The sequence below is a fragment of the Paracoccidioides lutzii genome (assembly GCF_000150705.2).
Source record: "Paracoccidioides lutzii Pb01 unplaced genomic scaffold supercont2.59, whole genome shotgun sequence".
Taxonomy (NCBI): Eukaryota; Fungi; Ascomycota; class Eurotiomycetes; order Onygenales; family Ajellomycetaceae; genus Paracoccidioides; species Paracoccidioides lutzii.
In genome coordinates this window covers 40,863-56,896 of record NW_015441005.1, presented here as the reverse complement: position 1 = coordinate 56,896, position 16,034 = coordinate 40,863, and the positions used below count along the sequence as shown (strand labels likewise).

Genomic DNA, 16,034 nt, shown 5'->3' with positions numbered 1-16,034 from the left:
ATTTAATTGTAGTTTTTTTATAAATTATTGATAAAAATTATTAAATTTTAAAAATAATTAAATCTTTTTAACTATAATTGAAATTTATTATCTTATAATAATAATAATTTTTTCTAAGTTTATCTTAATTTCTTCTATACTAATAATAAATTTTATGTATTTTATTCTCTTAATTGTAAACTTATATATTTAAATACTGACTTATAAGCTGACTATCTTTAGTTAATTTAGTAAAGAGTTTATCTACTGTTTATATTTTATTAAAGTTCTATTATAATTTAAAAAATTATTTATAAATATTATTATAAACTTATTTAAATAATTAAAAAAGATAATATTAATAAATTATTAAAAATAGATAGAGATATTTATAAAATTATTAAAGATTATTTAATATTTATTAATTTAATAATAAATTATAAATATAATTAAACTTTCAAACTTAAAATTTATTTAAGTATACTAAAATTTTTATTAAATATTTAATTTTATAATATATTATACTTTATTGAGTTAATTCATCAGCTTATCTATTACTCTAAAGTCTCAAAATTATAAATATATAATTGTAATTGAGTCAGTCAATATATATAAATGAGTTCTACCTCTTTATATTATTTTTAAAAGCAAAGACTTGTTGAAAAAGTGATTTGAAGATCTTTCAGAAGACTAATGACTAGATGCTAATTTAAATAACTAAACCACTGATGAAATAAATTTAAGATAATTTTTACAGATATTTATTTTAGTAGTAAATTCTCATAGAGTTGATAGATCTATTTTTCTTATTTTAAATAATTATAATTGTTATTTTACTTTAAAATTAAATTGAATTTGTAAGAATAATATTATAATATATTTTTATATATCATCTTATTTCTCACATTTTTTGCAGCTACTAGATATGATTATTTTTTCAGCTTTAAAGTAAGCATATGAGGACTTAGTTCAATAGTGAATATGACTTAAATTTAATATTATTCAGAAAGTAGATTTTTTAGATATTTTTTCTACAGTATATATTATAGTCTATAAGTTTCAGACTATTTAAAATAATTTTAAAATAGTTGAAATAGTGCTCTTACAATCTGACTATATTCTTCAGTAGTTAAATATTCAACTACAATTTTTTATTCTCTTATGCAGTAGTTCTAGTATTTTAATTATATTTTAAATACTTTAAATATCTAAAAATTTCTGATAATTATATCTACATATAAATAAAATTAAAAACTTAATGAAAGATTAGTTTTAAGACTTTATAAAAAACTTTAATCAAGTTATCAATATCTATAAATATAATATGATCAGTATTATTATTATAAAGAAGTAATATTAGAATATATTCAATGTAAATGAGATAAAAAAGTAAAAATACAAGAGATCTAGATATTGAATTTAACAAAAAGTAGAAGATTTAACTAGTGAAGAAGTTCAAAGTTTTCTAGCTTCATCTGCAGCATCTGCAAAGTCTGCAATATCTGTTAAACAATTAGTTATTTAATTTTATAAGTTCTCACTACCTGTATCTGCTTAATGCTGATGAGTTTTACAATGCTGCAGCAATTATAATATCATCAGACATACAAGATTAAGATGTTCTCAACTGTGTGTAATTTAATTTAATTTAATTGAGTGTTGTAGTGTTGAGATAATTTGAATTAAATCTAATGAGTTAAGCTCTGGCGGTTTTGGTGCTGCGCTTACTTGGGTGTTGCGCTCGCTTGGGAAATATATTACCTCCTCACACTGCTTATCAAAGCACTTTAGAATCAGCACCTCTTAGAGAATCAGCATCACCTCAAGATTCAGCACTCAGAATCGACACAGATCAGCACTTCTCAAACATCAGTTTTTTAGAATCAGCACTTCCTGAAGAATAAAATCAGCACTTCATGAAGAATCAGATCACTGCATTACTAATTCCTCATTTCATGGAAGATTAGAGGTAAAACCTATTGCTACTCATTCATGTATATAATACTCTGAATCCCCAAAGTTCCTTCAAGGGATTCAGTGGTTAGTTACTATTCAATTCTACACATATGTTTCATCCATCACTATCCTCTTCCCTCTGTAGCGCTTGCCGTGCCTATACACACCTACCCTCTTACAATCCTAGTTATAGAGCTTCTCACGCTTCCTTTTGACACTCAGTTCATTCGTCCTAAGTGTCCTCACATAGACGTCAGGAACCTGATCAACATATGAAGAAAAAGATTGAAGATTTGAATCCAGAGACTAGAAAGTAAAGACCCTTAACCTGCAAAAAGTGTAATACACCTGAACATAATATTAGGCAGTGTCAACTGATCTAAGTGTCTATTCTGTATAATTTCTATGTAGAATTCCTTGTGGTTATTGCTTAACTTGAAATTTTTCTCAAATAGAATGATGGGGGTGATCTGGCAGGTGATTGGTTACGTTAGTTAACTAGTTAGCCTACTGTTTATTGGGCCTGGCATAGTAACTAAATAAGATTAGCGCGGGGAGTACATTGATGTGAGTTTCCTCTGATGCTCCTGGCGATTAGTGTTTTGTCTTCGACAGCCATTACCGCGACTCTGGAGCTTTCTGGCTCGCACAAGGCATCCCAAGTCGCTGCCGAGACCACAATTCCGATTGCGAATCATTCTAACCTTCCCCACAATACAACAATATGGCCACAACAATCAATCCACGGAGGGATCCCAATACCCTTTCTAACTACAATGTCTTTCGCACTACTCGGACCACTGTCAACTTCGATATTCTATTTGATAAGCAGCAGCTCACTGGAAATGTCATTCACCAGTTGAAATCACTCTCCAATGCTGAATGCCGTGAGATCATATTAGATTCTAGCTTTCTTAACATTCGCGAAGTTAAGGTTGATGGCAAGCTAAACGAATGGGAACTACTTCCTCGCCAGGAGCCGTATGGCAGTGCCTTGAAGGCACCCCTGGCTGAGGGTGTCGCTTTTGGCAAAACCATTGATATTGATATCTCTGTTGAAACAACCGAGAAATGCACTGCGTTGCAGTGGCTGACTCCAGCCCAAACATCTACGGGGAAGTACCCCTATATGTGTGAGTAGTTGTTATTATTGAAGATACGAAAACAAATGAGATATTGTTTAGGATTGCTGATAGCCTACATGTTTATGTATAGTTACCCAGTGTCAGGCCATTCATGCCAGATCCATATTTCCATGCCAGGACACTCCAGATGTCAAGGCCTTTTTTGATTTCAATATCTCGTCTCCCCTTCCAGTTATTGCCAGCGGTGTACCTGTTAGGGATGCTTCATCATCATCTTTGCTACCTAACAACAAGGTTTATCAATTTCACCAGAAGGTGCCTATTCCAGCATATCTTTTTGCGATTGCTAGTGGGTAAGAACCGAGTTGTTACCCTACTCTGCCAAAGTTTTAGTTTCGTATTACTTTCCTTATATTTAAACACCTTGAAAGTGAAACCCTTAGAGAAATAGGGAAATAGCTATCACAAGCTAACATGTGGAACAGTGAGATTGCGGAGGCACCTATCGGCCCCAGGAGCAGGGTTGCTGCCAGTCCTGATAAACTTGAGGAGTGTAAATGGGAACTTGAAGCCGACACAGAAAGGTTCATGCAAGCAATTGATGTATGGATTTCTCAAAATATGCTAAGTTTGTTTTTATTTTGAGGGACAGAAAACTGAGTTCGGAGTTCTAGAAAATTATCTTCCCGTATATCTGGGGAGAGTATAATGTTTTGATACTTCCTCCAAGTTTTCCATACGGGGGAATGGAAAATCCCATTTTCACCTTCGCCACGCCTAGTTTGATCTCAAAGGTAGTCGATAACATGTCTCTTTTCCTACTGAGCTTCAGTTGACAGGACCCGTAGGATCGACAAAACGTTGATGTTATTGCCCATGAGCTTGCGCATAGCTGGAGCGGTAACCTTGTCACAAACGCATCGTGGGAGCACTTTTGGCTTAATGAGGGTTGGACCACATACTTAGAGAGAAGGGTATGTACACTTTCCTCTTTAAACCTTCAAAATATATTCAATTAACTAACTTCTCGATTTAACAGATTCTGGCAGCAGTGTGAGCACCAACATTACTCTATTCCTCAAACCTTATATACTCCTTTACTGACGATTCTTGTGAAGGCACGGTGAACCGTACCGTCACTTTTCGGCCATTATCGGCTGGAAAGCCCTAACAGAGTCAGTCGAACGTTTTGGTAAAGACCATGAGTTTACCAAACTCATCGTTGATCTGAAAGGAAAAGATCCAGACGATGCATTTTCCAGCATACCATATGAAAAAGGATTCATTTTTTTGTTCCACCTTGAAAATCTCATCGGCAAGGACAAGTTTGACCAATTTATTCCTTACGTGCGTGTCCCGAATCAGAGCTGAATATGTTCCGGTGACTGCTAGCTGACCATACTTCTACAGTACTTCTCGAAATATAAAGAGTTGTCCCTTGATTCCTATGAATTCAAATCGACCATAATCGACTTCTTCTTGTCCGACTCCGAAGCCTATGTCTTGCTTACCTCCCTTGATTGGGATAAGTGGTTCTTCTCACCGGGGCTCCCGCCAAAACCGGATTTTGACACCTCATTGGTTGATGTCGTTTACGATCTGGCGAAAAAATGGCTAACAGCCTCTGAATCAGGATTTGTGCCAACTGCAGCCGATGTTAAGGGATTGGATGCGAACCAGATTGTAGTTTTCCTTGAGCAGGTGCTGTTATTCGATAAGCCTCTCACACCAGAGCAATCAAGGGTGATGGGGGATGTGTATGGGTTTGCGAAGGGGGAAAACGCGGAGGTTTCAAACCTGTACTTTCAAGTCGGTTTGAAAGTTGGGGACAGGAGCGTCATCGAACCCACGGCTGCATTATTGGGCAGCATAGGGCGAATGAAATATGTCCGTCCATTGTAAGTTGACTACATTATGGATCTTATCGTTGTCTTTATGTACCGATCCAGGGCTAACAATTCTTTGCCTTTCGCTTCCCGAAAAAGGTACCGCGCACTTGAGAAATTTGACCGCAGTATTGCCATTGAGCTTTTTGAGAAAAACAAAGATTTCTATCATCCTATTTGCAGAGGCTTGGTGAAAAAAGATTTGTTTGGTAGTTAGTTACCGATGTATCCCTGAGCCGACGCTTCCCGGGTTGCGGTCACGATACTTTAAGTATTATTGATGGAGTATGTCCTCGCTTTCGTTGTCAATTCAAGAAATTCTACTGATCTGAAGGTCCGTGCTATTACCATGGATATTATATCATTTTCCTTTCCTCATGCCAAAGTTTGCCCAAGCGCCTATGCGTATATTTATGTTGACAGCTTACTGTCGGAGTTCATCCAAAAGAAATATGGGCCATTGCAGCATGTTTAGTGTAGGCTTTTGGGACAGCAAAATGTTTTAGAATTAAATAGAGACGATAAACACTAATTGTACATGCACAAGCAGTTGTATGTACACCAAGGCTATAATGCTACATAGTTTACAAACCAACCAATCGATCTACGATTCCATTTTATCCGTTGTGGACGGGAGCAAACGGCTCTTTCATCCCCTTACTTGAAGTCCCAACCAAGGCCCAATCCTGTCGAGTAATTCCAAAAATGCTCTTGATACCACCATCAGCAGCCTTGCCATTAACGACATCCACCAAACTCTCATCCGGAACCTGGCTGAGGCCGACCAACACCCGTCTCATATACGCAACAACTACTGCCACTTTCTCCCAATCCATATCCTCTATGTGATTTCCATTCCCTCCTTTCGGATTCATGTGTGATGCCTTCCAGATATTCCTCCACACAGCAACTCCCAATACAGCGTCTCCAGATACAAGACCCTGATCATAAGCAGCCAGGACCCCGCGCCATTGAATGAAGAGGTCTTTGAGGTAGCGGTTGCGGATGCCGCGCATAGTCATGCCGTGGTAGATGGCCATGCGATGTTCCGCGTTGTGGGAGAAAGAGTCGACGAGGTGCTGGGAGTAAGTGCGAAAGCTCTCGGGGGAGGGGAGGGTGCGCAGACGCACGGTTACAAGGTACATATGCAGGAAGGTGACTTGGGACCAGGTGGAGAAGGTTGGGAGGAGGCCGAGTTCTGTATGTTTTATATGATTAGTGTTTTATTCATGTCTCTAATATATCTGGGGGATGTTCTTTGATTGAATTTTTCCATATGTGCTACATACAAAAAAGCATATTTGCAGTTTTGGATACAGAGACGGCGAAGAAAATTGACCAACCTTTATGCCATGCTCCCTCGCCTATGCCCAAATCCTCACCATGGGTAGTCTTTGGTACTATTGCGCCAGGTTGAGAAGCTTGAGGAATTGTATAGTCGGCCTGAAGTTGGCAAGCCTCGAACATCTTCTTTGTAGCTCCATACGCCGTATATGTTTCCGTTGTCTTCGAGGCGCGGGACTGAAGAGACTGGGCTATATGGGATATCGGTGATGGCCATTGCGAAGGTGAGGATGATGACGACCAATGAGCAGGCTCATTTTTTAGGTTGCGCAGGATTTTTCTGCTCTTGTTCTGCGAAGGTGTGGATGTGGATGTATATCGAGTGGTGGAGGCATTGGGGGTTTTGTGGCGGGTAACCCAAGTTATGTGCGCAGAGGCATTGTAAGTGGAACTAAGGGTTCTGTGAATGCCATTGAGACTCTGAGGAGGCATATATGAATAACGCCTGATCAGCAAGATCCAAACCTGATCAGTTGATACCGGTGTGAAAGTTAGCCCTTGAGGAGGGTTTCGGTTTACCTGGGGTTTGAAGGCGAGCCTCAGTATGTCTGAGCACTGTGTACATGAGTGCCTTGAAGACATTGTCGGTTAGATGGAAGGGAAAATCTATTATTATAATTATTACTATTATTATTATTATTATTATTATGAAGAAGAAGAAGAAGAAGAAGAAGAAGAAGATAGAATGATGTCAAAGCATTCAGTGATCGTAATATTTTTGTGAAGCATAAGTTGCGATTTCATGTTTGCACTGTTTGCCTGCGACGCTAGCCTGCTCCTGACGACCTTTCGCTGTTCACGATCTTTTAACTAATGAACAAGGAAAATTAGTAGAAAATCGCTGCAAAATACCTGGATGAAATTAATTTGAATTGCTGAATATATTTATGGTTGGATGGACTACTTAATGTGCCGATATCGCTGACGCCGTGGGGGTATAGGAAAAAATGTCTCTTAAATTTCTGTGGGTTGCAGGTTAAAATGGGTATATATCTATACGGCCAGGCACAGGAAGATGAAAGATATCTGCCTCCTAAATACCAAATCCAAAGCAATGGAATGGTAGCGCACAAATCGGATGCCGGGAACGGTGAAGTGTAAGAGCCAGCTTCAACTATCTACGTTGGATTCATGGTATATCATACATCATGATGCATCGATTCAGTTCAACAGAACGAGAGAGGAGAGTAAGGCTATTTGCTTCAGCTGCAAACGAAAACATGCTCCAAGCTCGTGTCTACCAAGGGTAATAATTCAGAAAGTCTGTTCGGGTCTCGCATTATAGCGGGAATATCTTCTCGAAAGGTGGACAGACGCTGCATATCTGTTAGTAAACCGAAGGTTTCAAGTATCTTCATTCAAAGCTTGTACGTACCTGTCGCACTTTGTCATACTCTTCTTCCTTAGACTGATACTCTCGAATAACCTCTCCTGTTTCAAAATCCACATATACTCTCGTGTCCCGCAGTCGAAACAGGACATTATCCAGCCGCATGAAAAACCGGGAGAGAAGCAAAAGTCGAGAAGGCATAACTCGGATTTTGCACGACAACATGGCAATGCCATTATCGGCTAGCTCATCTTCATAGAGCATAACCTCATCGAAAAAGAGGATTGGATCTGGTCGCTTTAAGAGCTCAATAGGAATAGGTGATGAGGATGGTTCAAATGGTTTTGCGTCAGGAGAGAGGGAACCCTTGTAATCGGTGCTATAGGACCAATCAAACGGTTTGACTACTTCTTTAATTCCTTGATGTGTGTTTTCTCTACTCAAAAATGATGTGGTTCCGCATCAGGAAGAATGAAAATAGCATAGTATGGAAACCTCTGGTTTTTCGGGCTTACCTGCTCTGTTGCCATTCCTTCGAGTACGCGACTTTCAGCATTGTCTCGCCAGTTTTATCCACGCGATCTAAAGCATCGAGCGCGTTGAAATCCAGTTTCCATCCGGAGGGCTGGTGCTCGATCGTGATATGGTTGTCGCCAAATATCATCTCAGGAGGAGCAATCCCAAGTTTGGTGGTCATCTCATCGATTGGGCCCGCTTTGAGGATTGGGAGTTTTTGGACTGAAATTTTGAATCCATGTCTTGTAATTGAATTGTCTCTGGGCAGGCTGGCGGAGGGGTACTGCGTATCAACGTGGTGGTTGTCTGCGGCCATGTTGTTTAGAGGTGAATGGGATTACTTCGATCACCTAGTTGTCCAATTGACAGCACTTATAACTAGCTCTCCAGCCCCCCAGGTAGTGTGTTAGCTGTTTATTTGCGACAAATGATGAAGTGCATAAATCCCAATGTCGAAATCTGGCTGTAACTCCGGTAGCCGTTGTTGTGGTCAATGTCAACTCATCCATGTGCTGGCCGAAAAGTATGTAGTGTTTAGGGTTGATGCTAAATACAACAGCCCTAGCATGTAGCCCACACCCACATTAGTTAGAGACGATTAGATAGATATTACGGAGTTCTCCGTAGTTACGAATAATCAACGTTCCTCTCAAGATGTAGTAATTAGATGTTGACGAGTATCGCGTTCGTTTGATCTTCATCTTCCCATTCGGGAGGCTATCTAGATCACGTGAAGCAAACGGTGCAAAATAGAGTAAACCTTCACATGCTAATATCTCATCGAATATATGTAAGTCCAATGAATCGACTGGATCACACATCAATTTCGTCATTTCCATGTTCCCTCTCAGTGCTACAGTCGCTATAACAAACCTTCATATGATGAATTCCTTCTTTGAATTCAGTCTTCATATAAAATTTTATTTTATTCCAATGCAATGAAATCTATCAACTATATAACTTATTTTATTGGCTCAAAATATCCTAAAATACTGCAATTTCAATTAATTAAAAAATAATCTTTTACATTTAGAATTATAAAATTTAATTATTAATAATAAGATTTTAAAATATTAATTTGAGTTTATTTTATTATTATTATTATTTATTTATTTTAAGTATATTATCATAACTTCAATCTACATGCAGATGAATAAATATTTAATTGCTAACTAAATAAACTATTTGAGTGAATATTAAGATGATTTTTAAAAGATAAGTTCAAAGAAGACTCTGTTTATATAGTTTTTATTCTTAATACAATTTCTAGATAATGATCATATTTACATTTTATTAGTATGTGAAGTAATTGTGAGGTTGACTACTATGCTATTGTCTAAACAGTTGCAATTATCACTCATTTCAGTTTGTACAATGATCAATTGCCTCAGCCTATAGTAATTATACTATCAAGAAGATTGAATATAAGCTTGTTCTACATTATTATATTATTTCTTATTGAAGTTTAAACATACTCTTATGTTGATAGATTATCATTTACTTTATCTGCTATATAGTTATTCTTTTTTTAATTTTTTAGTTATTTACTTAATTATTTTAAGAACTCTACTTTTATTAAATTTACAATATGAAGTTTTTAAATCAGATATAGTGATTTCTTTAAATTTTATACTGAATATTATATTAAATCTTTATCAAATTATAATTATTTTACTCAATATTGAAGCTTTTAATAAAAGATATAACTTGCTAAAATATTCTCAACTTCTCACTTATTTTCTTCTTATATATTGACTGATTTTGATATCTCATTTAATTATTGTAATAGAGAATCATTTACAGGTTTCTGTAGCTTATCAGAAGAGAATATTGAATGAATTTTTATACTGTTCAGTAGTCTTAGTCTGTAGCTATTGTCAACTCTTTTAATAATCTTAAAAGAGTCTTTATTTTACTCTATAAACTTTCTGCTGAGATACTGAATTCTATAATTCTTAAGTGACAGGAATATCTTATCCTCTATCTCAAAGTTTGACTTCTAACAGTATTTGTTGATCTATATTTTTATTATTTCTTGTACTTTTTATATATTATCAGCTATTAACTTTTATATTTTCTTTATTTGAATGATATGCTGCTAGATATTTTCTCATTTAAGTTTTTTTTCTTTAGATAATATTTTCAGCAAAGACTTTCAATCAAAGAATATTCAAGATTCATATTTATATATAGTTAGAAATAATATTATCTCGGTTGATTTATTTATCAAAACTTTAGCTACATGATTCATCATTAATAATTATTCATTTCAGTTATTTTGAGAGTAGTTTATATACATATAAAGCTTGATTAATAGGTATTGATTAACTATCTATGTTTGATTATCTGTTTATATATGATGAGTTGATAAAAGCTTCAGCTTAACTCTTAATCTTCTGATGAATTCACTTCATAAATATAAGATAAATTATAATTTATAATCTAATATAATTAAATTTAATACTTTATAATATTCATAGTAATATTTCAAAAATAGTTTTATCAACTCTTTGACATATACTTTTCTTGTAATAAGAATAGATACAGACTTCTTACTTAATCAATAAATAATCATTAATATTATATCATAGCCTTTTTTTATCATCAGATTATTTATAAAGTTTATTAATAAGTATTATCAGATCTTGCTAGAAATTGATAGTAGCTTCAGCAGCTTTAAGATCTTATTACAAAAAATCTTTATTCATCAATATACTAAGTAATTACTTATATATTAATCAATATTTTTAATTTATTTACTTCAGTAGTATCTTATTTCTATTAATGAGTATAGTTTTCTCTTTTCTGAATATATTATTAATAACTAATTATGAATCTTCTTTAAAAAATATATTTAAAGAGTAAAATTTTTTTAATTAATATTAATAAATATCCTTCAAAATATAAAATTTTATTTATAAGTTTTTAAAGTTGTTCTTCTTATTGTACTTTTTCACATCATAATTTCAGTAATTCTACCTCTTTATTAATAATTTTAACTTTATTAAAAATATATATACTAATGTCTAAAGTCTTGATTTTAATAAATTTTTTAATAATTATTAAATTTAATCTCTTTGATTTAAGAAATAATTATATCTAAATGCTATTATTATTTTTTTGAATCTTTAATCAGCTCAGTACATCTGTTAGTATATTTTAACACTCAGATCAATACTGAATTATAAAGTAAAATCAGATAAAAAACTCTGTTTAACATACTTATTAAATATTAAAATTCTTAATTATTATAAATTATTCAAAAATTCAATAATTAGTTAAGATTTTAAATTTCTTTATTTTTTGAAAGTTTTTTAACTTAGTATATCATTTTGTCAATACTGTCATAATTATTAGTATTTTATTATTATAAATTTTATATTTTTTTCTAATTTACTTATAAAAGCTAAATAGAAAACAACTGAATATTACTACTTATTCTCATACAGTTGAGATAAAACATTGACTATAATATCATTTAAAGCATTTATCTTAATATAAATCTTTTAATTTAAATTATAATAATAGAGCATTGAGATATTAAATAGAACTTTCTTTATTTTAATTAAGAATAGATTGACAGATCTTATTTTATTTAAAAAATTAATTCTTCTAAATAAGTTTAAATAATGACTCTATAATCTGATTATATTTCTTATCAAAGTACTGATAGAAGTTGCAAAGTCTCAAGAATGATTGAACTCTTTTAACTGTTCTAAATACTACTCATTATAATATAACTATAATCTTTTTAAAGTCAATTTTAATCTCTTAATTAGTGATAATAAATTTTAAGTATTTTATCTATTGAATATAAAACTTACATTTTAAGATATTTGTCTATAGTTTAATCTCTTATAACCTAGTCAAAACTTTTTTAATATATTTTTTATATTCTTTTAATATTTTTCTATAAATAAGCAGATCATCTACAGTCTTTGAAAAAATATTAGAGAATTTTATATAATTCTGTGATAACTGTATATTAATCATCTCTTCATTTTTCAGTTTTATATTAATAATAATCTTTTTTTTTTCATAATTTTATTTATTTTATAAAAACTTAAAATAAAGATCTCTAATTTATTACTTCTTTTATGATGATAAAAGATCACATCTTCAATAAATATCATCTTTTGCTGCTTATCTAATTTATTTCTTTATTATATTCTAATAGATTTTTTTAAAGAATTATTTAAGCTATTTATAATCTCACTTCTTTCAACAACTTCTCATTTGAATTTCTTATCAATAAGTCTATCACAGTAGCCTATATCTTGTTGATGCTCTAAGTTTATCACTGATCTCTTTAGAATATTTCTTGAGATTATTATACTATGATCTTCTGATATCTCATCTGCAGATATATATATACTTAATCAAACTATATATTAATTTTTTATATCTAGTCATATATTGTACTTTATTAGTTAAGTTTATTTTAGAATTATATCAGTGCTTCTCAGATTTATTATTAAAATTAATATATTTAAAAATCTTCTTTTATCTATTTATAAATATAAAAAAATATCTTTAATAATTAAAGTTTCTTTTTGATCATTGAAGCTTACAATCTAATAACTTCTTTTTATATCTTCAAAGCTAGTCTTTAATACTTTGATATATTTATACAAAACTTGAGTTAATAAGAATATAGAAATTTGCTTCAGAATTTTCTATTAATATTATAAAAATAATATATTCATTAAAAGTTATCTTGATACATATAATAAAAGAATTTTCATTTATCAGCTTGTTCATGTTCAAAGCTTTTAGTGTAATTATCTTATCTGAGAAAAAGACTTATCTTAGACTTTATCTTTTTCTAACTTAATGATAGTAGTTTTAATATTTACTTTCTTTAATTTAGTCTCTTACTTGTATGAGTAATTCTATACTATATAATCTTTACTTTAGCAGTTGAAGCATTTTATATATTTTTTTTTAATTCTTAATTATTTATACTAGTGTAATTAAAGTTGACTTACAATTACTTAGTCTCAAAGAAATATTTTAACAGTTGAGCAATTATCAGCTATTTTGATTAAATATACTTTTGAGATAATCAGTAGTCTGAATATAGTTCTTTTGAATCTTATGAAAAATGCTGTAACTAATATAACTACTGCAATTATACATTGAAAATTAAAGAATTACTTGTGAAAAAAGTCTACTTTATAATCTTTCTTCTAAACCTAAGTTTCACAAGTCAAATATAAGAACTTAATTAAAAAGATATAATAATTAATCTCATTTCTCATTATCAATTATTAGTATTTCATATTTATATTTTCAAGTTTATTAATATTCTTATATATATTTTACAGATAATCAAAACTTTTTTTTATAGTATTATACTTTTTAAAGTGATTTTATTTTATTCTAAAACTCAGATATTTTACTATTTTATCATCTATCTTATTTTCTATATATATATTTCAGCTTTTTTCAGTTGAAAAGTAGTTAATGTTAACAGGTAATTTGCATCTTATTTATAAGAGCCAGTTTTCAAATATTAGTTTTTTATATTAATAAAGTGCTTCAAGTCATCAAGCTTAACTAATTATCATATCTGTTAAGTGTTTATTAGTCTGATTTATGAGACTAAAGAATTCACTATCTGCTATAAAGTATTTTATTTCTCTATTAAACTGTTTATTTACTAATCAAATTTATCTATTTGCTTTCTCTGATCATTTTATTTTATTTTAATTCAATCTAAAGTTTCTCTTACTTTATTTATAAAATCTGCAATCTTTTAATATATTTGCTTTAAATTTTTTTCAATTGCTTTCAAAAATATTTTCTTTGATAATAGCTTTATTAGTTTTATATTTCTCTCTACTAAAGTTATCATATCTTAGTTTGATTTTTATAAACTATTAGACTTTTTAACTGCTATTGATATCTTAGTAGTTTTCTCAAAGGTTCAAAATAAAAGTAAATAAAAATTTTTAGAAATTTTTATGTAAAAAATCTGCTTTAAAAAAGGTAAAAAGAGTTATAGATTTTAGTATTATATTAAAATTTTAATTTAGATACAGATAAAATAGATATTTGATTGTCAGCTAAATAAATTATTTAGATGAAATACTAAAATAGTTCTTAAGAGATAAATTCAGTAAAAGCTTTATTTATATAGCTCTTTTCCTTAATACCATTTTTTATATTTATATGGTATTCATATGCAAAGTAATTATAGAGTTAATTACTATATTAATATCTAAATAGTTATATTTACTGATCATTTTGACTTGTAATCTTATACTGTTGAGAAGATTAAACAGAGTTTATCTATTCTATATTATTATATTTACTATTAGATTTTTAATAAATTTTTAAAAATTTATATTAATAAGTTAAATATATATTTTATAAAATCAAAGCTTAAAATTAATTAAATATATTAAATATATAATTATCTAGCTCAATAATTAAATTTTTTTTAAATATATAAGAAATTTTAGTATATTATTTATCAATTAGTTTTTAATTTTTTTTTTATTCATCTTTGAAATAATATTTTAATGATAATAATTCTAATAGTAAAATATAAAAGTAAATATTATAAGAATTTCAATAAAGGAATAACTAAGATAATTAATCTATTGATAAGTTTGATAAATTTTTTATTTTACTTTTTTTTACTTTTAACATAGCTACTTAAAAGATATACTGAGCTTTATTACATATAATAAATATAATATAATTAATTATATTATTAAAAACTGTTAATATATTTAATATATATATATATATATATATATATATATATATATATATTTATTTAATATGAGAAATTTTAGTTAATAATTATTTAATTTTATAATTTATTAAATATAAAATAAAAATAAATACATTAAATATATTTTATTTAATAATAAATTATAAAAAATATTTTTTTTATTTATTAAAAAAAATTTTATTATTATTAATACTTTATTATAAATTTATAAAATTATATTATACTATATACAATAAAAATATTTATCATAAAATAATATAAGATAGAATATTAAAAGAGAATAAAATTTGAAAAAAATAGTAAATTTTTAGAAATTAAATAAAAAGTAGTTCTTATTATCTATATATAATATCAAAGAAAGCTCTTTATACTAGCTCTTTGTCCTCACACTGCTTACCACATTTGCTTACTAAATCACTTAATGTAATTCATCATTTAATCAATTAAATCATCTAATCAATCAGCCTTTCACTACTCAAAGTATCTTAGATTAAATTAAGCAATAATTATATACAGAAAATAGTAAATTATATTAAGAATTATTTCTTACACACTAAGAGCATGTACAAGCAATATGTTTAATAGTCTCATATATACTACACTATAGTACTGTGTGTTTTCATGATTGAGAATCAGCAGCTTCAATCACCCCTTCTTCTCATTTATTAATTCTTTGTATATAATTTAAGTCTTCTTTAATTCTCAAAGCATTTTTTTAAGCTATATTTATACAGTCTATTTCCTATTTTCTCTTTTATTTTACATTTGTGACTATTAATTTCTTGATCTTCTGCTCTAAAAGTGATATTCTATATATAGTCATTTGATAGCCTTTGATAATCTAGCTTATAGCCTGATAAGTAGAACTGTGTAGACTCTGCATATGATGTTTGATATATTTTCTGACCTTCTCAGCCTGCTGCTCTAATTGATGTATATTATATGGTATAATTGTAGCTCAGGAAGCTTGAGAGCTATGAGAAGTTTCATAAGCGGTAAGTATATGTATTGTGATATTAAGATATGAGAAAATCTATTTAAGATTATATGAAATTAACTCAGTAGCTCTAAAACTGCTCTTGATTTTATTCTCTTTCAAGGCCTGTATATGAGCAGTAAGATATAGGGTCAAAAACTTCTTTTTATTAATATGATTGATTCTAAGCTATATCTGCTTCTCTACTAGTTATATA

At 30.1% G+C, this 16,034-nt stretch overlaps 3 protein-coding genes across 3 annotated transcripts; 1 reads left to right on the top strand and 2 right to left on the bottom strand.

The window, feature by feature from the left end:
* Nucleotides 1-2,659: 2,659 nt before the first annotated feature.
* PAAG_08994 (leukotriene A-4 hydrolase) lies at nucleotides 2,660-5,123 on the top strand (the record flags this gene model as incomplete). Its single annotated transcript, XM_002789060.2, has 9 exons — nucleotides 2,660-3,068; nucleotides 3,151-3,373; nucleotides 3,506-3,623; nucleotides 3,695-3,814; nucleotides 3,869-3,994; nucleotides 4,060-4,073; nucleotides 4,139-4,367; nucleotides 4,431-4,918; nucleotides 5,006-5,123. The coding sequence occupies 9 exons, from the start codon at nucleotides 2,660-2,662 to the stop codon at nucleotides 5,121-5,123; spliced, it is 1,845 nt and encodes a 614-aa protein (XP_002789106.1).
* A 400-nt stretch (nucleotides 5,124-5,523) lies between these two features.
* PAAG_08993 (hypothetical protein) lies at nucleotides 5,524-6,832 on the bottom strand (the record flags this gene model as incomplete). Its single annotated transcript, XM_002789059.2, has 2 exons — nucleotides 5,524-6,104; nucleotides 6,250-6,832. 2 exons carry the CDS (start codon nucleotides 6,830-6,832, stop codon nucleotides 5,524-5,526), a joined length of 1,164 nt encoding a protein of 387 aa, XP_002789105.2.
* Nucleotides 6,833-7,452: 620 nt separating this feature from the next.
* On the bottom strand, nucleotides 7,453-8,412 carry PAAG_08992 (type 2A phosphatase activator tip41; the record flags this gene model as incomplete). The annotated part of the gene is made up of 3 exons (XM_015846696.1): nucleotides 7,453-7,566; nucleotides 7,626-8,019; nucleotides 8,096-8,412. 3 exons carry the CDS (start codon nucleotides 8,410-8,412, stop codon nucleotides 7,453-7,455), a joined length of 825 nt encoding a protein of 274 aa, XP_015701617.1.
* Between the last annotated feature and the right edge of the window lie 7,622 nt (nucleotides 8,413-16,034).